Genomic DNA, 24,199 nt, shown 5'->3' on the forward strand with positions numbered 1-24,199 from the left:
GGGCTGAACTGTTCCCATTAGAGAAGGGTCAAGGCTGATTTGATTATGGGTGGGTCAAACTGAGTTGGCATGGTAAGCGATAAACACTGGATTGGGATGTGGCCTGAGTAATTACTGGTGCTGAGATTAATTCAAACATTCCATCCATCATCTTGTTTTTGATGAGTGTATGAAGGGTACATACACAGTGACAGATGGTGGCAAAATATGCTCAGCAAAGAAAACAGCAGAACAATTTAAACACATCAAGTCAAGTGATACTTTATTCACAATGTTTCCATCGCATAAATGTCACACAGTAAAATTTATAAAAAATAATGCATTAGAGCTAAAACAGTACATCCAAAGTTTAAACATATATCTTGATATGTACAAAGTTAAAAGCTCTCCATCAAATCTAGCAAATGCGTGCCTACAATTGCTAAAGGATGTATCCAAAAGGAGCAAAATCAGTAAACATGTCAAATTCGTCACAAAGATTAACAGGACAAAGGGATCACTTAAAATTTACTATACCAAAGAAATAATAGTGGACCGCATTGAAATGTCCTAATTTAGTTAAGTCATACCTTGTTATGTGCTGGATTGAGGCCCTAACATAGGTGCGCCGTTTCAGAGGCACAAATCCTTCGTGCCACAAAGACAGGCAGGCCATTTCCCCTACATTAGCCCTCCCTTCACAATAACGAGCAACAGAGGCTGTCCCTTAGCTGACATGTGCTCTGGGTCCTAAATACGTAATTTCAATGTCCTACAGTGACTAACCTACGTCACAATGAGTTCTTAGAAACAGACCCTTAAGTTCTTGGGATTTTCCCTAGCACAGGATTATTGATTTCTCGAAGAACTCATTAAATATGCATGAACCACTATTCCCTAAGGGTTCATTCCTGATGTCTTCCTCTGACCAACTTTACCTCAATACTAACATTCCAAGGCACCTATCAGGTATAAATATACCTCCCTGTGCCCAAGCAAACCAGAGTGGACCGAGACTTCCATGCCGACACTCTGACCTGAGACGCTGCAACCTGCGTCATGCCACAGCTTCAGCTGGTAGAGGTCCATCCACCCATCCTGGGGTGTCCAGCTTGAGATCAGGATGAAGTCCCACTAAGGTAATTGGGTTAGAATAAATCCTAGGGGGATTTTTGGCTCCCTAGGACCTGCACACATGCTAGGTACACATAGGTACATCTAGTTAGGCATCATAGGTGTATAGGCTTTATCTTAATGCATTCTGTATTTCATGTATGTGTTCATTACTATTACACAATGGTAAAACTGTACCATGCATTTTTATTCTACTGCACTGATGGCCATATTTCTCTGCTACTGCCCAACAGTTGTTGCAGCACATATTACCAGTACTAGAATAACAACTGTGCAATACATTTTATTGTAAACACACCTGACTGTTTCTTCTATGTACTTCTCTGAGATGAGTGACTGAATTAAAAGTAGTATAATGTTTCCACGATCCTGAGGGATCAGGGTTTTATGTTATGTGGTTGCCAGAAGCTATTCCCTTCTTGGGGTCAAGACGTTTCTAGTGGCCTCTGAGCTAGCTGGTATACAGTAATTAAGTTTAATATACGCGATAGGGGCATACCGGCCTCAGTCCTATGCCAAGTCTATAGTGTGCAGAACCTATCAGGAAAATAGGAACTACACTACAACCTGATTACATAGAACAACTGATCCTACACATTTCCTTCTTCAAGTCAATTCAGTTCTTTTCTACGTAGAAGGCTGCCCAAAGAAAAGAGGCCATTATATAATACACTGTGGGTTCAATGAAGCATTGTAAACAGTGTAAGGCATTCTTACTGTGCAGTTCACCCGTACTACGTAAGAAAGGAACTAAAATCCGGGGCCTCTGCTGCTCATAAAACTGGCAAAATTACAGAATATGCTTGTTAAATTGATGGGAGACTCCACCACATGGACAACATGAAAGATTATTATAAGAATAGGAGTTAGCGGGAAACCCATCATCAAAGGAATGATGTTAAATGCATAGGGGCAGATTTATGAGCCCCTTGCGCCACTTTTGCGTCACTTTTCCCATGTTAAAAGTGACGCAAAAGTGGCGCAAGGGGCTCATAAATCTGCCCCATAATTTGTAATTCATGGACATTTTTAATGCTTTGGAATTGCATCTCAGCCTGTAATCAGGGCACAAGGGTCATTTAGGTCAAAAAGTAGAGATGGAAAATATATCAGAAATGCATACTGTTTGACTCTGACTAGCAGTCACTCACCTGAAATGAGTCATGTCCGCCGATCCAGTAAGATGCCCCGGTGGGCGGGTTAGGTTTACCCATCAAAGTATACACAAAATCATTTTCCTCATTGGAATGAATAGAGGCTAGATGAGAACTGATGGCAAGGCATGCTGTCTTAAATAGAAAATTCATAATGTTTTATTATTGTATTACTTTGTTTCTTGCAAGTTTTATTGAGTATGAGCGAGACTCCAGATAATGTAATATTGACTTACAAAGATCAGTGAAATGACAATACAAATGTATCATTTGAAGTTTCTATCTATCTATCTATCTATCTATCTATCTATCTATCTATCTATCTATCTATCTATCTATCTATCTATCTATCTATCTATCTATCTATCTATCTATCTATCTATCTATCTATCTATCTATCTATCTATCTATCTATCTATCGATAAACCTAAAAACAATTGTACTATGAAAGTTGAAGTTTAGTACACTGACTATAACTTGAGCCCTATCATGCATTTCTTATGAGCTTGCATATTACAGCACACATACATCACTCATGACTTGTCAAATAGCATCATTATTAACATTGTTGATTATATGATGATACCAATACTGTTTTAATTTCATTTTACCATTGTTTTAAAGAACAAAAGTATTTGCTAATTGTCTCAAAGTGTCGTAATTGATGTAACTAATAATACAACATTTGTAGAGCTATTCATACATATAATATGATTATTCATACACCATATGTTGTGAGAAGAAAATTCCTTGCATGGTGAGAGACATGCAGCCCCCCCCAGACTGCCCAAGCAGCAGATATATCTGCATCCTTGGTACCAGTTTTTAGTCATGGGTCAACATAGATTCTGTGCTATGACCTAAGATTGCCTCAAAGATTGCATTGTTACAACAAGAGGGGCACACAAAGCATTACCCTAGAAATGGTATAGGACTACTGCCCTTATAAAGAGTTAAGTAGCACAAGCTCAGTGCTGGTGGTATGCAATGTTAGGTATGGCGTTAGCCTAGATATTTTGATTTTACTAAAATGATGTACATAATATAATTACATATAGGGGCTTTCATCCAGCCCTCATCATCCATTGGTAAATTGTTGGGTCATTCACATTTATCTTCTGGCCACAACAGTAAACAGCATTAGACAAGGGGTCTGCAAACTTCATCCATTGTCTAACTTTACTCTGAGTGAAAGCATTCTGCTCTTTCACAAGGAGCCCATCCACAGACAGTTTAGCCACATTTAGTTCATGAGTTGACTAGGGTGTGAGTCCTGGTCAAGCAACAGACCCAATCCCTTTCAGGGTAAACAACAAAAAATCACTAAATTAACCTGTGCTTAACCCTGGGTAGCTTGGCCCAAGAAGCAGTCAGGCTTAACGTAGAGGCAATCTGTATACAGCACACGAACAGTGATAAAGTGAAAACACAACACAAGAAAAATCCAACACCAATTGAGAAAAGTCAAGTACATTTTAATAAATTATTTGGCACCAGAACTGCAAAAATCCAATCAATAAGTAACACTGTGCAGCTGCAATGTAGGCATGCTTGTTTGTGGTATAGTATATAGAAGCCTGTAGGTTCCATATTGGAAGGCAAGTGTCTTGGAAATGCATGTGAAAGTGTAGGAGCTTCCCAGACAGACTTGTGGATTCCCTGCATTCCTGAGAGCTGTGTGGGTCACACATATTCAAAGAAAGTAGCATCAGGCACTTCAAAAAGGTTTTTTCATTCTGACGAGGTCACTGGTCAGTGGGCCAGGGCACATCTCAGGAAGGAGATAGAATGGATACGGGAGTCATAAAGAGCAAGGTTGAAGGCCTTTGTAACATTTTGGTAGGCACGGCAGTGAGGCTGATACCTGGGTGGTATACAATAGCCACTCCTATGGCCTGTGTTGTGGGGCTATCTTGCTTGAAGTCACGCCTGTATGACAGACAGACGGCTTCCTACTCAACGGACAGGACAGAGGACTGGGCACTGCAAAGTGGGCAACCCTCAGAACATGAACTTCAAATGCTAAGACAATAAATCCTACCTGTATCTGGAAACAGATTATGAAATGAGGAGTTTGAGACTCCCAAAATTGTCAAATGAGAGCTGTACATCAAAGCTTGGGAAGCTCAGCATATCTGCTTGTTGTGACCAGGACTGAGGAATTAGGTCTGCTCGTCTTACAGGTGGGTGAGGGGATGTCACCCATGAGCATCAAGGCCACTTGCTCTGAAGCACCAGCATCTGCCAGCATCTGCCAGCATCTGCCTGCTTTGTGAACAGGAGGTTAGTGGCCTTAGAGGGAACAAGGGCTACTGAAAATCCTGTCAAATTGTTCCCTGAAGCAGAATGTGCGATGCTGGTACATGTTTGGACCATTGCACCAATCACACCATCCTCCTGTTTGTAGTTGTTCATGGATGTGACATCAAAGAAAACTTGAACAGAGATGAGAAAGAAAGCAAATGAAAGCAAAATAATGAACAGAGGTATCATAACAAGCATTGAGAGATGAGAAAGAAAGCAAATAAAAACAAAAGAATTTAGAGAGGTATCATAACAAGCATACGGAAATAATCAGGAAGAGGAATTCAACTTTAGGATGCAAAGGATCTCTAAGGAAAAAATTAGCAAAGATGAGGGAAGCCATAATGGGTGTGAATTAATATGTTAACGAGAGCCCACAACAACTTACAACATATTTGCTTGACCCTTAAATAATGAATCTACCCTGTTGTATGGCTTGTACCTCCCTCAGTAAAACTGTGCGTTTGTTGGGCAACATACATTTTAGGATTGTGCCAGACTGATTTCGTACACACCCCCAGGATATGTTGGGCTATGTCCCTGCCAGTCACAGCTCACAATCCATACCCCCAGCCTTACACGGCAATACATGTGTGTGCAAACTTAGAACATGACAAGGCAGATCCCCTCACCATATCATGGTAACAGATCTAGAACCTTTTCGTTTGGTTTCTCATGCATACCCAGAGAAACACACAAGAAATAATCAGCAAGGCTTTTCACTATTTATAAAAGCATTGTTATTATTGTGCAAAATACGTGCTCTGTGATATTTAGTATTATATAACATATTAACATAACTGTCATTATAAGAACATTTAAAAGGATGAACATTTCCACCATTGTGCTAAGACAGAGAATATATGCATCCATAAAAGTACTGTGTATAATTGTACTCCTACTTAGCACTCCCTAACCTAGTTTTGCCAATGGTGGGTGATCTGCCAAATCCCTGCCAGGGTGGAGTAATTTCACATTACCTGTGGGTAGGTGTCATCTGAATGCCTGTCTTGGAGCAGAGCTGGACATCCACGTTTTGGTACGCAGGAATTAGAAAAGCTGGAATTCTGACATAGTGTAAACCTGCAGTATCAGCTGAGTGATACTCTGCCTAAACAAGGAGGTAGTTGTGTATATATAACAATAGATCCCATGTGGGCATATCAGAACCTCTGTCAGGCCATAATTGATTATTGTAATTGGATATAGTTGTCACCTTTCGGACAACAAAACAAATAATATTTGTGTAGTGAACTTTATCCCTTGTACAGAATGTTCAGGGTATTGGGATAGTGTGCCTATGAAGTGGAAATATAAGCAGTGCAGATTCAGAGAATTTAGTTCTGCATGGTCATGCACGCAAATGTATGTCTAAAGTCACTATGTGAAAAAAGAGAGGGCAACTTAAGAAACATAGGTGTGTAAAATTGTGGCGTTTCTCACCGGGTCTATCCAGACCATGTGACACCCAGTCCTTGGAAGAAAGTCAGTAAAAATAATCTCTAGATAAGTGCTAAAATGTAAGGATCAATCAATATTAAAGGAACCCTACTAAAATCTGCAAAGCATCATGTTTCTTTAATAACAAGGAACACAGAGAAAGCCTTCACTTAAAATCAATAGAAAGGATTAAATCAAGCATAAAAAAGCTGTTAAAATATATTTGAAAACACCTTAGCTTAAAAAAAAGGCAAGTTTAAATGGTGTCTCACGATTCAAAACTGCCAGATTGTTTATATGTTCTGTGAGGTAGACGAAATATTCTCTTCCCAGTCACCCTAAACGATGTTCCCAGAGGCAACCATTGAATCACATCTATCGAGCAAACATGTTCCTGTCCATCCACCAGAGCAGCTGCCGAAGGACGAGTAGCCAGTGTGAGATCTGCAGAAGTCAAGCCAAGATCCAGATCTCTAGACACAGAAGCATTCCGGGAGAGCTTGTAAAATTATGTTAGAAGCAACAGCAAGCGCAGGGGACAGCAGTGCATGTAGGCCTTTAATGGGCTCACCAGTAGGTCAATGTTCAAATGCTGAACCAAATGCGTTCCTAGGCATAAATCCAGTTCAATTGAAGGTGGACAGGATACAGTGGAATGAGAACTACATGTGGTGTAGCCACAGAGGCCAAAAGGACAAGAACCAGTGTTAGTTTAGTTCCTGAAGCAAGAGTGTGCTAAAACACTGTATCATGCATTCATGACAGAGTAGCCTATGCAGAAGTGGTAATTACATTTGTCTTCTTGGTTGGACATCTATTACACAGCAGAAAAAAGATAAGCAAAGTCTTAAAAATTAGGAACAGGACCAACAGAAGACCTCCAAAAATGCTTCCCAGCATGGAGTGTATAAATGAAGCAATAACTATTTTCTTACAAAAGTGTGCTACTCCTACGGTACTAGAAATGTTAAAAATTCAGTGTATGAGCTCCCGACAATGTAATGGAAAATTAGTGTTAAGTAGCGACTGTATCTAAGAGGAAGACCTTGCAAGATCAAACGTCTCCTTTGCAGATGTTAATTCCACATCCTTCTGATACAGTAAAGCTTTCAGTCTTCTCAAAGCATCAAAGTGCACGTTTGAAAGCTTTATCTAAGACCAAGGGGTCACCTCCCTAACTGGGCAGGCAAGTGGAAACAGTACTTGTCTACAACAAGTCACAATTGCAGAAACCATCACCACATAGGTGATTCCCGGCAGCATTAATCATTCAACATCAAATAACTCCAATTTGAGAGCAATTCGAAGGCCAGGTGTATCACAGCAGCTGAGGAGCCCTTCAGATAGGAAAACAGGTTTACTATTAATGCATTATATGAGCCATGAAGTGAAACCACTCTGCTAACCAAGGAATATCCTAAATTATTCTCACAGTTTGACCCGCTAAGAAAGACCTCAGTTTTGCCATTCCTATATCGATATTTAAAAGTAAAATTCCATTATCCATGCACGTGGAACCTGGAACCATTAGCTAATGTTCTAAAATCTTTGGACGTTCGCTTCCACATGTTTGCAGATGACACCAAACTCTATATGAAAATCTCCTCCCCGGATGACATCATGTCACTCAACTCCACCCTACTGACTACCCAAAACTGTTTAACCACCTCCTGCTAAACCCCTCCTAAACAGAATTCCTCCTCATTTCTCCACCGAAACATACTCCTAAAATAGACCTCTGGATGAACCAACTCACCGCCTTTAACTGCTCCCCCCGCATTATTGACTCGGCTAAATCTCTAGGAAGCACCCTGGACAAGCATCTGAATATGAAGACCCATATTAGCAATGTGTGCAAGGGAGCTAACCACCTTCTGAGAACACTCAGGAATCTCAAACCTTTCCTACCTCAAGCAGATTTCAAGCAAGTGGTCCAAGCGCTTGTTTTGCCGCGGCTTGACTATGGCAGTGCTACGCTATGTGGCCTCCCCAAATACACTTTGGCCCCCCTAAAGGCTTCACTGAACGCGGCGGCCAGATTGATTACGGCCACCAAGCGAAATGCACACATCTCCCCAGTCTTAAAATCTCTAAACTGGCTGCCCTATGAAGCTAGAATTCAATTGAAGATTGCCTGCCTTTCCCACAAAGTCCTCCACTTCAAAACCCCCAACTACCTTGCGCAAAAGCTAGAAATATCCGGAGAGGGGAGGCCGCCTAGGAGTGCTAACTCCCTCCTCTTGAAACCTCAGATCTTCCATATAAAAAGAGAACATGCCAACGAGCTTTGCACCAAAAATTTGAATCTCTTCCAAGGTTGCTTTCTAACTGGAAGCAAAAACATTCCTCATGAATAAGTTCTTACCTTAACATGATGGACGATTATCAGCTCTAATCGCATCGGAAATACTACAGTATTGGTTATTAATCCTGTTTATTACTATTGTATTTGCTCCCCTTCTGTCATTATGTATCATCCTCTAGCCCATTCTTCGTTACCCCAGGTTTATAAAGGATCTGTTATGTGTGCACTATATGATTCAATGCCTATTAGATTCCCCATTTGATTCTTGTTGTGATCTGTTACCTTCCTTTCCCTCAAATTGTGAAGTGCTCTGATATCCCTCTGGATCAAGTTTGCGCTATATAAAACTTTATAAATAAATAAATAAACATATCCTTCTCCTAGTGCCTCATATCTGCCTACTTGATGGTATTGTAAACAGAATTGAAAGTGGAATGTCAATACTGTCAGATAAATAAACCCATTGATTTTGCAATCTATGGAAGGTATTTCTGCAACATTGAATGGTAACTTCTCTATGTGCAACATAGTGTACGTTGCATACTTCCTTGTGATGATTATCTGTTTCTTGTCAGTTTGTAAGGTAAAAACAAGCTTGTGGCATCAAGGTGTCGCCATGGTATGCAGTTGGTGCAGAGTTTCTTCAAAGTTCAGCTTAATAACAAAATTGGTCTTAACTGTGACTGCCCATGTTGTTAAGAGGAGATTTTGTTCTGTATGATGTCTATCACAGATTACACAATGTTACCCGGAGTATATGCTGGTGGAGTATGTAGTTATACCCGTATCCACTACCACAATTAGAGCTTTTTAAATTTGCTCCGTCAATATTGCATACAAGAAGAGCTTTTGACATGCTTTTCGAGGATCTAGTAAATGATTCCTGTAGTCCCACATCCTCAGAATGAAGAGACAAGTGTTGTTTCACCTGGGGCAATGTTGAGGATTTTACCTAATAAAGGCAAAACGTCCCAAAAGTATAAATTGTTACCACTCTGGAGTGTTGTGCCTGAACGTCACGTGAATCGAGTCTGAATCGAGTCTGCTGATCTTAAACCCTTCTGTGTCACCCAGGAAACGTGCATACACCGGTTAGTATTTACCGACCAATCAAACCATTCCCTTTTTTAATTGGTCCCTAAAGAGTTGCATGAACTGTTGCAAAGCAAGATTTCTAATGCTCCCTCTGAGTAATTTGTAAACTGTTGTCAGTTCACTAAACATACAAATGTGGGACTATTAGGTGTATTTAAATCTTTTATCTTAGCCAGGCCAAGACAAGATGTCTGCAGCACTGTTTTGTTCAGGAAAATCACATGTTGTGGTATTTGGCATGCTCTGAATAATGCCTCATTCCCCTGAACCTGCCAATCTTTCCCAAATTGTTTTTAACTTAACTGTGTCCCTCCACAAGTTAAATCTTCATGTGGACAATCTGAAAAGATAAATTCAGAATGAAACAACTTTGTATTAGTGAGCATAATTGTCTTTGCTGGAGATGGTGCACGTCTATAATAATAAGACACTGGGTTAGTTGTATAGTGACCAGAGAACTATGCAAATGTTTGTGAGCTACTCCATGGTGCTATAGGGCATTGCAGTTAATTAAATATTGCATGTAGAGTACTTGCTTCATGCAAGAAATGATCACCATAATGCTGAAATCAGCATATTCTATCATAGTTAGAAGTGCATTTATACATTTCCTCAGAATTAAAAGCAGTAGAATACTGGAGATCCTTCATCATGCACGGTTTCAATGTCAGAAAAATCGGAGATGGTACTAGGGGATGCAAAACAAACATGGAATTTGCAAATGTTCAGTAGGACTGAATATACACTATCCCAAACAATTTCATCTGGAACCGGTACAGCAGAACTGTTCACCAGGAAAAGATCTCTTTGCACTTTGCATGATGAAGAACGGGGTGTTAAATCAAGTTAATTGTTTGTACAGCAGAGGGTTCGGGGAGATCGTCCCAAGTTAGAATCAACAAAAAGACTTTCACAAAGCCAATCCATAGGATGAGGAAAAGTCATGAAATTGTAATCCACAGATATAGCCATGGAGGAACAAAGCATGTCTTCTTCAACCATCAGCTATGGAATTCCCATCAACGTGTATCCCTACAAGCTGATGACACAAGGTGTGATTCACATGAGTCGTGGCAAGCGTTCTTTCAGCTTAGCTACTTGCCCCTAAGCATTTTATGATTGATGGTGTACCTATAGAATCTCTGAATCGATTCTGAATCCAATACCATAGATACTTGTTGTAATACTGGACACAATATTACAAATCACAATGAATGTGGGGAATTCTAGATTCATATTCTCCAGTGCCAGAATTAGAGCCCTTTGTTCTGACAGCTGTGTAGTGCAGTCAGCAAATAACTGCCTGTTAGTTTTCTCATGGTGGAATTCTCAATCCTACATGCAACCCTTCATGGCAGCACATGCTACAGATTATTGGTTCTTTATACCTACCGCAGGTTGGGCAGAACCATCAGTATAAATGATATATTCAATCATTATATATCACATCGCCCCTCCTCTTTCCCGGGCTGCACCGCTGAGGCAGAGGTTGATGGCGGCCGGCGGACGGCGTTTTTCTGATTGTACGGCTTCCCAGCGCTCTGAAGTGCAAGTCTGACCGGAGCGGCTCTTTCCACCCCTCTTTCCACCCTCGATTTCGCATCTGCAGCCGTGGTGTGGTTTGCGGGCGGTTTTGCGGAACGGTGTTGGAGAGGTCACTGGTTTACTTGAGACTCAGTGGTTTTCGTCCATCGGAACAGCTGCACCTGGTGATTTGCAGTCCTATCTATGTTCAGGCAAGCAGAGTTGTGTGGACGGCGCTGAGTGGGGCTGGACGGCGATAGGAAGTGAAGCGGGCCGCACGTGCAGGGAGTACCGGTGGTGGGAAGGGAGCCACGGGAAGGATTGGGGTGCCGCTCTAGTCTTTGTGGTTTCTTGGACGCTGCTGCTACACGCACGGGACCCGCTAGGAGAAAGGCTCCCGGACTTTTACAACTCCTCAGCTGATCTGAGGCTTGCCTGGGTGTTCTGCGGGACTACGAGGACCAGGGGGCCAAGTAACATTGTCACCGGCCGCACCTGGGTCCTCTTCCCGCTCCACCCCTCTGTGGCCACGCCTCCTGCCTGTGAGGCATAACTTCAGTCTTCTCTTCCCGCAACGTGGGACGCGCGTGATGACCGGGCCAAGACCGGGCCTGTTGTAGCCAGTTAGAGATCGGACTGGGCCGACTGGGCCCCCCTTTTTGAACTCACACCAGGCAAAGGAATCGCCAGGGGATAGGTCTGAGTTGTGCACATCATCTCTGACACGAATAGGTGGTCATGGCTGCAAGGGAAACTAGGAGCACTGCTGCAAGGTCTGGAGCCCAAACACTTTCTACTTTGGGGACTATGGACAACTTCATCATAAGGGCCAACTCTGTACTGGACAAAGAAATCACCACGCTAGAGAGAAGACTTTCACAGGGCTTAGCTGCATCGAAACGCTCCTCTCTGGGGGCTATTGCTAGGGCTCTATCGCCCATTCAGCAGGGTCTTCCGGTGAATGCCAGGGATTTGAGTTTAACACCTCCATTACTAGGGTTAGTTGGCGATGTTCAACCCTCAACTAACATTGTTATCCCTGACACACAAGGTGATTCCCAAAGCCCCCTCCTTGTCCCCTCCACCCAACCCCCATAGGGCCCTGTGTTTAGGAATAAGACTCTAGAGGTAGGCCAACGCGAAGGTGCAATCAAGAAAAGGAAACAGTGCACCGAGGGTCTGGGGGGGAAAAAATCTAAAATCCCAAAACATGATAACCTCCAATCCTCACGGAATATGAGCAAGGGACAAGGGAGGAACCCCCAGGTATTTAACACCAACCCAAGGGTAGAAGCTACTCCCCCACTCTCAAGCAGTCTCTCTGCAATTTCCAACGCTGACGGGGAAGTGCAATTGGGGGATAGAGACTTGAGCTCCACTATAGAATGCCTGATAGACTTCCTCGAAGCTAGATTAACACGGCTAGAGGCTAGACTAAGTGGTATTGAGGAGGGTATAAACGCTACTCAGCAAACCCTTATGGAATCTACCCAGGGGGTAGGGAAAGTAGAGGGCAGGTTGACTAGAATGGAGGATTTAATGAAAGATCTGGTAAAGGGTGTAGGGACACTGAAGGTACCGCAAAACAGCAGTGGTATCTGTTCAAAGTGCGCAGCAAGGGGAGATGTAGCTCCCGTAACATCATCCACCCACCCAACGAATCCATTCTATTCAGCCACTACTCTACCTACTACACCTGGTACCAACAATCTAGTCCCAAGTAATGATACACCACGGGGCATTCCAAACCCTTCCCCACCACCCCCCCCATCTATACCTCTCAGGGGGAACATTACCAACAAAATCCCTGTAGCTACCCCTGTTACCCAGATACAGGGACCTAATCTCCCGGTAAATCTGCTAAAGAGACCCAATCTATATCCTAGGGAGCAAGCTATGCAACCTTCAATGAAGATCCCTGATTCCAATTCCGCCAGGAGACCAGCCCATCTACCTCCAGGTGCCGCTCCTTATGTGGTAGTGCTTAGTGGTGTCCCTGAGCTTGCTGAGGGCTCCAATGAGACTCCCACTTCTATTAAAAATAAGACCATAGATTGGCTCAACAAATTTAGGCCCCTACCCCCGGGCATGCATAATGAGGTTATTTTGGCAAGGCGGGTTCCGTGGGTAGGAGAGTCAATCAAAAGAGGCACAGGGGACCCAAGAACAGTTGCCTACATCTGTAATTGGGTTGGGGGCTCACCACATACCACCATACAGACACTTCCCTTATCGGCCTTCTACCCCGACAAATTAGAGCGGTTTGCGGAGGGAGGCGACGAGGGTTGGTCATGGGTGGGCCCGAGAAAGTTGTACCAGGGGAGAAGAGTCTATCCCCAAGGGGAACCCCGGGGCATGAATAGATGGGACCAGCCAGCCTTGGGTCTGAATGGGGTCCCATTTATTCACTCTATTAGATTTGACTGCCTTGATGCTGTGGATTGACGGTATAATTCCAAAGGGGAGCACACTGTCTGTCCAACATTTGGGGGGGAGAGGAATATTGGGGTGGGTGCTCACCAAGAAAGGTCTCTTCGCCACGGGCTATCCTAGGCAGTGGACGCTCTGTCACTGGGGATTGGGCCCTCCCGGGGTCAGATCAAAGTATTCCTGCCGAGATTGCTACAAATACAGATAAGGATCTGAGGTCATTAGAAATCTTATCTTGGAACAAAGCGGGGTTACCCAATAAATTAGACTGTAGTGAATGGGCGGACTTCATTAAAAAATACGATATATGTATGTTCCAGGAGACATGGGCCAGAGAGAGTCACTGCTATGCTGGGTTTGCAACTTTTAATGTTTTAGCCACATGGGGAGGGAAGGGACGCCCGTCCGGTGGTCTGTCAATATGGGTTGGTTCTCATCTTGGCTGCAAGGCCGAGATTGTAGAATCCAACTCTCTGGATATTTTGTGTGTGGCCTTGTGTTGGCCCACTGGGATGGGTCTAACACTGGTAAATGTATATTCCAGACTGGTTGGAGTAGCGGGCATTTCAGGGACAATGGAGGACCTGGCTACATTTCTCGACTCTGTCTCTAGCTCAGTAACACTCCTTGTCGGAGGCGACTTTAACACTCAGTACGAACCACTCCCGGCTTATCTAGACGCGGTCAGTAGTGAGGAGGATGATCTCTGGGATATTCCAACTATTGCGGGTCCCCCGGTCAGGGCATGCTCACCACTTGTATCCCAAATAACAACTATGACCCTTGCAAACTCACTCAGAGCTTGCAACGGCAGGTTTAAAGGGGACATACCTCCGCGACCAACTTTTAATAGACTAGGCCATGAGTCCCGGATAGATTATATACTAACTAGATTACAGGATTGGAAACTAGTCAAAGAATTTAAAATAGTCCCCAGGCCGGATAGTGATCATAATGGCCTGTCCCTCTCCTTAGCAGCCGACGGATTCCTCAATGCTGTTGTGGTAGAAAACAGAGCATTGGTGACAAGTTTAATTATATCCAGTAATAGGCGAAGAATAAGGTGGGAAAAACTCTTGGAAAAACCAAATCGTATCCGGGCGATTTATGAGTTAGTTGCCCCAGCCCTCGAAAAGGTGGGAAGGCTTCTCCCACAATTGCCTTCGCCTGATGGATGCCGTTCTTTGGGGGATATTCATCTGACCCTGTGTAATAACCTTGCTGAGGTATTGAACCCGGTGGTTCGGGAGAGGAAAGCGAGAAGAGAAAGAGCCTCCTGGTTCAATGCCAGCTGCAGGAAAGCCAAGGCAGACCTTCTCCAGAGACTCAAAAACAGGGAGGCCCATCTGGTTATTAGGGAAAAGCGGGCCGCTTATAAGCTCCTCCTTGAAAATGCCAAAATAGATTGGGACTGGGAGAACTGGTCAGAAATGACATCTGCTCTCAAAGTCAGAGATCCCAGGAAGTTCTGGCAAATAGTGAAACATGGCTCTGCTGAGCCTGCTCTGACTATAAAGGCAAATATTGCGCCCGAAGCGTGGGATTTTTCATCCCTCTATAGTGTAGCTGGGCTGGATCACCTGGGAACCGAGGCTGGAGAGATAGTGTCCCTAACCACTGGTAATTCTTCCATGATGGAAGATTTTAACTTGGAGGATCTGGAAATGGCGATTGCTCGCCTTTCCTCTGGAAAAGCGCCAGGACTTGACAAGCTCCCAGGCGACCTCTTAAAACATGAGGTTAGAATCTGGGCCCCCTACTTCCTCGTACTTTTTAATGCCATTGTCCACGGTATGGCGGTTCCCTCTACTTGGCTGGGGGCAGAGATTGTCCCTATATTTAAAAGGGGTTCACCTCTGCATCCAGCCAACTACAGACCGATCAGTCTGATAGACGTCCCCCAGAAGCTTTTCGCGAGGCTTCTGTTGGATCGACTTTCGGACTGGATCGAAGATAGGGAAATCTTGAGCCCCCTCCAGGCTGGGTTTCGACAAAAGGTCTCTACCATAGACCAGGTCTTCAGGCTGTCCCTCATATATTGGAAAACAATACAATTGGAGGGTGGCAGCCTCTATACTGTATTTGTGGAACTGAGGGCGGCCTTTGACCTGGTTCCACGTGGTAAGCTGTGGGAAGTGCTGGCTAGAGTGGGGGTACCAAGTGATCTATTGTCGATGATTATTCGACTTCACACCAACACCTATGCTCAAGTGAGGTGTGGTAAGCAGGGCGCCCTATCCAACAAGTTTCCCGTTGGCAGAGGGGTAAGACAGGGGTGCATACTTGCACCGACCCTGTTCTGCCTCTTTGTCAATGGGGTCATTGACCACCTCAACGGGGTCCCTAATTCTGACGTCCCAAAGCTGGCAGGAAGGAGGGTTCCGGCAATTATGTTTGCGGATGATACCCTCCTCCTCTCCAAGTCGTCGATGGGAATCCAGCGTGTTCTGGATGGCTTTGTGGACTTCTGTAGAGAGCACGGACTGGAGATTAATACCACGAAGACCAAATTTATGGCCTTCAATCCCCCGCCTAGGTTCCACTGCATTCCCCGTATAGGGAACAATACGCTAGAACGGGTTAACACCTTTGAATATCTTGGTGTAACCCTCAATGAGAAAATGGGGTGGGGTCCGCATCAGGAGAAAGCAAAGCTAAAACTAGTACAACATGTGGGTGGGATATTAAGGCTGTTGGGGAAGAATAGGTCAACTCTTAAACCTATAGGCCCTCCGCTCCACATTTATAGGGCGCAAGCCAGAGGAGCCGTTATTTATGGCAGTGAATTATAGGGCCACAAAGTCTCGTCTTGCTTGGCAAAGGAGGAGAACAGGTTTCTCAGGTGCTTAGTAGCCCTCCCTCCAAGTACACCTTTAGTGCCACTAAGACTCGACTTAGGGATTAGACCCCTGGAAGAAGATCTGGCGCTCCGCCCTCTGATCTACTGGTGTAGATTGTGGGCGGTGCCCGAATTGATCCATTATAGGCAGGGCTTGCAGGAAGTCCTTAGCCTTCCAAATTCGGGGAACATTGGTTGGCTCAAATTTGTAAGGAGTAGTCTGGTGGGTCTAGGCCTTGACACCCTATGGAATGATCCTCTAGATGCTTGCCCCAGGCTTCCAAAAAAGGCCCTCACTAAAATGTACTATGACTCCAAGGCTCCCATATTGCACCCCTGCACAACCCCTGGGACCCTCACGGAGCAATTTATTTGTATTAAAAATGCTTATAGCCTGGAACCAGCCCTGGACAATATACACCCAGTACTAATAAGGAAGCTGTATCTGCAATGGAGGCATGGGTCCCTGCCAATCCGTGCACTCACTAGTCACTGGATTGAGTCCGCCCCTAGCACTTGCCCGGCATGCAGATTAAGTGACGAAACTGAACTGCATATAATATTCTTTTGTCCGGGCTATAGTGAGGCGCGGAAAAAATGGATCATCCCCATTTGCAGGAACTTGGGTTTTACTAGGTGTCATGAAGCCTTTAGAATCCTCAAGAGTGAAATGGCTGCCCATATTGTGTTTGCTGTGGCCAAATTTCTGGGGGCTTTCTGGCATACAAGGAGACGGTACCTGAAAACGCTCACCTGATTCAATTTGTACTGGTTTAAACTGTATATGACTGTTGTAACGAGCGGCCATATAGATGTCCTGGTGTTCTAAATGTTTTAAATATTTTAAACCACTTTTTAACTAATTCTATGCATGTTTTTAAATATTTTTATAATAGTATAATTCTATGCATCTTTTATGGAGATATTCTCCGAAATAAAGCTTATTTGACTTGACTTGACTTGATATATTCATATTGTTTAAGAGGCATGACTTCATTAGGCAGAGGATATTCATGTTCTTATTGCAGAAATGTCTGTGTTTGTAGTATAGAGTCAAATCTATAGTCTACAGCTGTTGCAGTAAGATGGTTGGCCCACTGTATCCATCCCGGATGTAATGCTTTTGCATTAGGAACGGTAGCTTTCGTGACAGCCTCTAAGGCTGGCACCGGAGTCACGACAAATATTTGTTACCCCTTGGACAGTGCTCTATCTCTCACCACAGCAGTTTGTATCACTGTCAGGAGTTTTTCTGTTGTTACAAAACGCATCTCTGCATTAGTGTATAAAGGCAATTTATATGTAATTGGTCCAGTGTCACTCTCAATGTCACTTTCATCGAATGTAACATAGGTGTATCCTGATGAACCCACAATGACACAGATCACTTAGTTTGTTGTGTTTACACAGGTGTGTAAATGTTTTGAAGCTAGCATGTCAGCTTGTACTGAACATAATCTGTGGGCCCGATTCACAGAATTAACTTAAGACAAAATCCTAAACTTACTACTTTTGGTATTCATAGAATGCACTTACTACTTTTGGTGTTCACAGAATGCACTTACTACTTTTGGTATTCACAGAATGGATTTACGACTACTAACTTTACGTCCGCACTCGGGCAGGAAATTCCGGCCCGGAGGCGGAGCTTCCGGCCCAGAGGTGGAGATTTCTGCCATGGCTAAATCTCCGCCACCGGCCGGAATCCCCACCTCCAAGTTCCTTTCAAACCTGAATAACATACAGCCAATATATAGAGCTTAATCTAATCAGCTGAGGAGAATTTTTCCCTAACACCAAGGACGTCTCCTGTCAATAGGTGATTAGGGGTCTTTGGGTACACAAAAGAAAACTACCCCAGCGAACCCAAACTCTAACATTGGAAGTGCTATGTTGTACGGCTTGAACCACAATCAGTATAACTGTGCGTTTGTTGTACAACATAAATGACAGGAATGTGCCGGACTGATTCAATTCACACCCTCAGGATATGGTGACCTATGACCCTGCCAGTCACAGTGCACAATCTGTAACCCCAACCCTGCAGGGCAACAACTGTATGTACAATCTTAGAACATGACATACTGGATCCCCCAAGGAATTTGCAGAAACCCTTTTCGTTTGGTTTCTCATGCATACCCAAAGAAACATAAGAAATACTCAGCAAGTATTTTCAAATGTATTTAAACATTGTGATTCTTTAGTAAAATATTTGCACTGTGATATTTAGTAGAATGAAACAGATTAGTGTAATTAACATTACCAGAAGAGTGAAAATGGTGAATATTTCCACAAATGTGCTTAGACAGTGAATATGTGTGGGCATATAAGTACTATATAGTTGTACTCCTACCTAGTGCTCCCTAACCTAGTTTTGCACAGGGTCTGTGGTCTGCCAAATTCCCTCCAGGGTAGACTAACGCCCCATTACCTGTGGGCAGGTGCCATCAGGATGCCCGTCTTGCAGTAGAGCTGGACATCTCTCGTGTTGGTATGCAGGAATCAGCAAAGCTGGAATTCGACATGTGGTAACCCCACAGTGTCAGATGAGTGCTCCTCTGCCTAAACAAGGAAGTGGTTGTGTATTTATAACAATAGAACCCATGTGGCTAAGGTGTAACCCCTGTCAACTAATAAAGAGAGAGAAGCCCCACGTACCAAGGGACAGGGCATTACTTAGTCAAAGAAAAAGATAAATTCTCTTCGGTAACCAAATAAAATAGTTGTTCAACTAATTATCTCAAATATACCGCAAACCATTCATATCAATCATACAACAAAAAAAATATATCTATATTTGCAGTCCTACAAGACAACCACTGACTAATAAAGGAATGCCACCTATATTTTATTGAAGTAATGTTGGAGCCATCAAAAAAGGTTCATTATACAGAATTCACAAATCTTCATAAAATAAAAAACATATCTCATTATACAATTTCATGTATTACATAGAGGACATATCAACTAATCAAGAGGGAGATGCAAAAATTCATCAAGTATCAAAAAAATATTATATCACATACATAGATCCTACAAATATTACAAACACTATATCCACGTATTAAAAGCAATTAATACTGTATAGTCTAAAAGAAAGATAAAACAAAAGAAGAAGAAAGCTAGACAGACAGCAATACACTTAATTGTGGTCCGTAGACTAATCCAGGTAAAAAAACTCAAATGCCAGACATGTATGCAGTCCAAGCGTTTTTATCACAATCATTGGCCGGTACACTGGATTAAGTTTATTCCAAGTGTCGACGCGTTTCGGTGGCGTTCACAGAGTAATGGCCACCTTTATCAAGACAAATGTAATGTGCCTCTCCTTTTAGAATCTTCAAACAAATACCTATGTATAAATAAACAGTCATTACTAGCTATACACATAGTACTAAAGTTATTAGTTCCTTAATTACTCTCAATGTATGGAACTCCCACAGTGAAGATACATCAACATACAGTGTATTGTCACCTGACACAAAATAAGGGCTAGCATAAAGAGTAGAGTATTCAAAGAATTGTTTGATTATCTGTATTATCTGAATATCTGTATTTATGGCACTACAGTCTACAGCATCATCTGTCTACAAATCTTTGCCATGCCTCTTTTTCAGCACTCCATTGCTCTAAACACTGTTTGCTCTCTACAATTACCAAAACATACATACTTAAATAGTTTACCTTGTGGAATTTCTTCCTGGCCTGCAGTAAGCAGGAGAGTAAATGCCATAAAGGGAGGGTTCTGTGGTGTTCTCTGGACACACAGATGGTGAGGTCATAGACACAGCAAGCATGACCAAAGATCTAATCTATCTAATCTTCAAACCCTCAAAGATCATAAACCTGGTGAGTGCCTGTAAGGGCATGTCTAGGTGTCAAGAGTAGGGGTGGGTGGAATTTGCATGGTGGCGCTACGCAAAGCTCCGCGAAACAGTAAAAAATCTCCGGGAACACGCAGAAATTACGCAAACACGCGGAATTGCATGTTTGCGATGCTTTATTCCTGTTCGCGATCACTGTTTGCGTGCTCGGGGGAAATATCTTGCGAACACACATTTTGAGAACGCGAACAAGCAAAAAATTCTGCAAAGCCGTGGAACTCAGAATTTTGGGCAATTCCACGTTCTCTGCGGAACGCAAAATTACCTAAATTCTACAAAGCGGAACGGAATTTGACGCCCAGGCCTAGTCAAAAGTGATATAAGCAACCTTTACTGTATTAATCTTAAAACAGTAACCCACATTTTTCAACTGGATATCTCTGAGAGTTAGGAATAGGTTAAAACTCATACTACAAATTATGTAAAGCCTCCAATACAGAGGGCACAAAACAAGGACAAGCAATTCATTATGCAAATAAACTATAAATAACATGCAGCAGAAAGTTTTTGTCACAGCACATATGAATGCAAGAACAACCTGTGAAATTCATTGGTAGTGCTGTGTTTCGCAAGGACAAAATACTGGTCAGGATTTTTTAACCATAGTTGAATGTTATTAAGGCATATCAGTTCAAAGACAAGCCACTAGCATTCATTGTATGTGGTACAAGGAAACTCTAATAATATAAAGCATCAGTTTTTCTAATGGATCTAGACAAAATCCATGAAGATAATCACAGAAATTATCTCTATAATAACCACATATTAGCATGATCAAGGACTTAAAAAAATGTCCAGTAATGTGTGACTTTCCTTATGAATAAAACACTGTACGACCATTTGTGTAAACAAAGTATGGTTCAGCACCATTGTTTCTAAATGAGAGACTGTAGTGCCTTTATTTAGTGAGACATATTCTATCCGAGTTATACCTTACTTTATAATTTAGACAATTAAAAGTTCAGTGAAAAGAGCACCACCTTTTCGAACTATGGGGGATCAAGGGATTCAAACAAATATTTGTAATTGAATGTATATGTTCTGTGCAGTGTATTCGTCCCCTACTAGTGGTCTCTTAAATCCAACAGGATCTGTAACAGCAGTCACAGGCCTGTTGGAAAGTGGCTTATTGGTAGGGGTAAGTATGTATCTACAACAAGAAACAAGCCCACTAACATGGTATAGGTTCCTGTAAAGGTCACAGTATATTAGCCGTGTCCTCAATCATTTGTTGCCGACAACAAGCATTCAGGCATAACTTAGGAGACAGAAGTGTAATGCATTTTAAAACACCAATACATCAAAAAATTGAGACAGAACACACAATAAAACTCCTACACCAATTTCATAAAAATAGGAAATATTTCTAAAAACAAATAGACACCAAAACTAAAGTAGCGGTCTTCTTCCCGGAAGGGTTACAAAGGTCTGGAGTTTGTGACAGTTCCAGGTGGACTCCAATCTTTTCAGCTGCAAGCAGATATGGAGTCCTGGGTTCGCTTCAGTGCTCAGAGCCAAGCCAAAGAGCGGCTGTTCAGGTTTTAGCCTTTTTATAGCTGTTACCTTGTTGCTCCTGTTGCACGGGAGAATCTCGGTTGCTGGTTTTGTCGCCCTGCTGGTGGGCGGCTGTGCGGGATGCCTTTGTGCTGCCATCGAAGTTGGGAACTGCTCTATCACCCAGGGAGAAGACTACAGCCCCCAGGGTAACACCGCAGCTGCCGCGCGTGAGGGGGAGTCGTGCATATAGCGCTGCCTCTCCACCCGCGACGTGGTGCGCGTGCGGGATTGAGGAAATATGAATTTTGTGATCAGTTATGTCCCCTATCGTAGACCCCAACGGCTCCATGTGCATGCTATAAGTACATGTATGTTCCCTCCAGTTCCAGTTTTGCAAGACGCAAATACATGTGCGTCCACCGTCAACATGTCCTCTATCAGATCCACCATGAATGGGTCAGATATCCCATTCCTAGGTATGAAAGGCCACCGACTTTATGAGGTTCACTTTCCACATTTCACAGATTCAGGCGAGTAGGCCCTGAATTCTGCCATCAAGCCTTTTCCTGCCTTCTGCCTCTGAAAGCTCCAGTCCGAGCATGCATCTGTATCCATGAACTTTGTCCTACTCCCTGCGCGGCTAACGGTGCCTAATCCAGCCTGTTGCCTGCCAAAAACTGTATTTCACCTTCAAGATTATCTGCTCCGCTCCTCATCCGATGCATTCCTGTCTAGTAGTTTAGGTAAACATTCTTCCAGCTACCGTGCAAAGAGCCAGGCCTCACTGTCCTCATGCAAGTAATTCATAGCCCCTGTTACCATGGAAGATTCCTGCCCCCTCGCATCTCATGTAGACACTTAGACGCTTGTACACGCACTAACAGTCAGTATAGAATAGATTCCGTCCGAGAAACTTTTCCTTTTGGATAATACAGTTCTTTAAACATAAGATATCGGATATGATTTGGGATTAGGTTGACATGACCCCCCAGACTTCTGTCTCCACATGTAGAGCTAAATGTCAAGTCCCCTTCACCCTCTAGTTGCACGTCAATCACACGTCATGCGGCTGCGCGCGCATCTCTGCCAAGTATTTCTGCTGACATTGCAGGATTCTCTCATGGATCCACCCACTTGTGACATCATGTTTAATGACGTATTTGGTTACACCTATGTTTACGCCTTTTTTCATTACGTATGTGTATTATATCTGTATTATCAGCTGTTACGCCTCTTGCATCTGTCTTAATGTAATGCTTTCCATATAAATACCATTACTTGTCAATAATGTATTGCCTTCCTTCCTGAAACCTCATGGTGATGGAGTGTGAAGCCTGCAATTCGAATTGTATTTCCTTTGTAGAGGAATAAAGCTTTTTAGAACCTCTAATACCACGGATTCTGCCTCTTATATTTACTGAGTTATTCTTACTAGACTTTACCGCATAAAAAATAGTACCGGTAATGAAATATTTACCACAGAAATTGGCGCCCGAACAGGGACACTTTCTCATCTCACGCGCCGGAGGTGCGTTGCAGGCCCGGTCTCCTGCCACAGCTGAACGGACAAAAACGCGTACGTGCAGGATTTCCTGTATCTCCCTCCGGCCAAGCGGAGGTGACTGAGGCTGCGATCAACACCCAGACGAGGCGGTGAGAAGTGCGAAGTATCCCGACCAGAGCCTAGCTGAGAGAGCAAGATCCGAGGTATACAGAGGCCCACCAGGTTCCGAAGTTCCGAGTCCAGTCGAGTCGAGTCCAGTCCGGTCCAGTTTCAGTTCAGTTCCGAGGCCTTCCGTTCCGAGCTACCCGGTGAGTACCATTGCCGGGGAGGCATTTAAACGTGCACATAGTCTGTGCCGGTCAAGACGGGTTAGGGTACACAAATCCGGTCTGCACTGTTTCAGCAGTGTATCTGTACTGTTTAGCAGTATATCTAGTATGTCTTGCATATAATTAAGTATTATTTAGTGTTAGTATTATGTCAGTAACTAGTTTCTTATTGGTCATCATTATTCGTTAAATGTTAAATATTAAATGTTTTAATACGTTCTATACATTGTGGTGTGAATGACTGTTCATTATTGTGTTTATTTGTATTAAGGTTGTTTAAGATTAAGTAACCAGATCTAAAAATGCCGTTCTTTTCGAAATTAAGACAGATCAAAACTAGAAAAGGGGTACTCGAAGAAGCTGTTCCCATCCCACCTAGGGACACTCCAGGGTACTTTATGTATCATAAGCATGGCCTAGATGCCGTGTTATTTCTTGATTTATGGGTGGACTACACCAAGGATTTACCAGAGAGTCAAAGATGGCCCGCAGCGGGGACCTGGGATGCAGACTGCATCATGAGAGTAGAAGAAGAATTATGGGAAAAGAAAGCCAGACAGTCACAGAAAGATGCCATTGAATTATGGCGTAAAGAATCATATAGACGTACAGAAAAGGCGCTCAGACAGGAAGAGAAAGGTAGGGAGAATTCGAATAAAACCCGAGAAAATTTATTAATAGAGGAAGGTACCCGAGTTAAATCGGAACAAGTAGATAGACAAAGAAACACTCTTATGAATGGTATGTATCCTCTTCTGGCCGAAGGATTACCTAAGGCTAC

The 24,199-nt window shown here is 43.1% G+C and overlaps 1 protein-coding gene across 2 annotated transcripts in view; it reads right to left on the reverse strand.

Moving 5' to 3' along the window:
- LOC146854034 (C-type lectin lectoxin-Enh4-like) overlaps positions 1 to 24,199 on the reverse strand; it is a 138,741-nt gene that overhangs the window by 58,347 nt on the left and 56,195 nt on the right. For both annotated transcript variants that reach the window (XM_085651886.1, XM_085651887.1), the window contains exon 4: positions 2,265 to 2,402. In XM_085651886.1, the coding sequence (XP_085508012.1) occupies positions 2,265 to 2,402 (138 nt within the window). The remainder of the gene's footprint in view (positions 1 to 2,264; positions 2,403 to 24,199) is intronic.

The sequence above is a fragment of the Triturus cristatus genome, chromosome 4_1 (assembly GCF_964204655.1).
Source record: "Triturus cristatus chromosome 4_1, aTriCri1.1, whole genome shotgun sequence".
Lineage (NCBI taxonomy): Eukaryota > Metazoa > Chordata > Amphibia > Caudata > Salamandridae > Triturus > Triturus cristatus.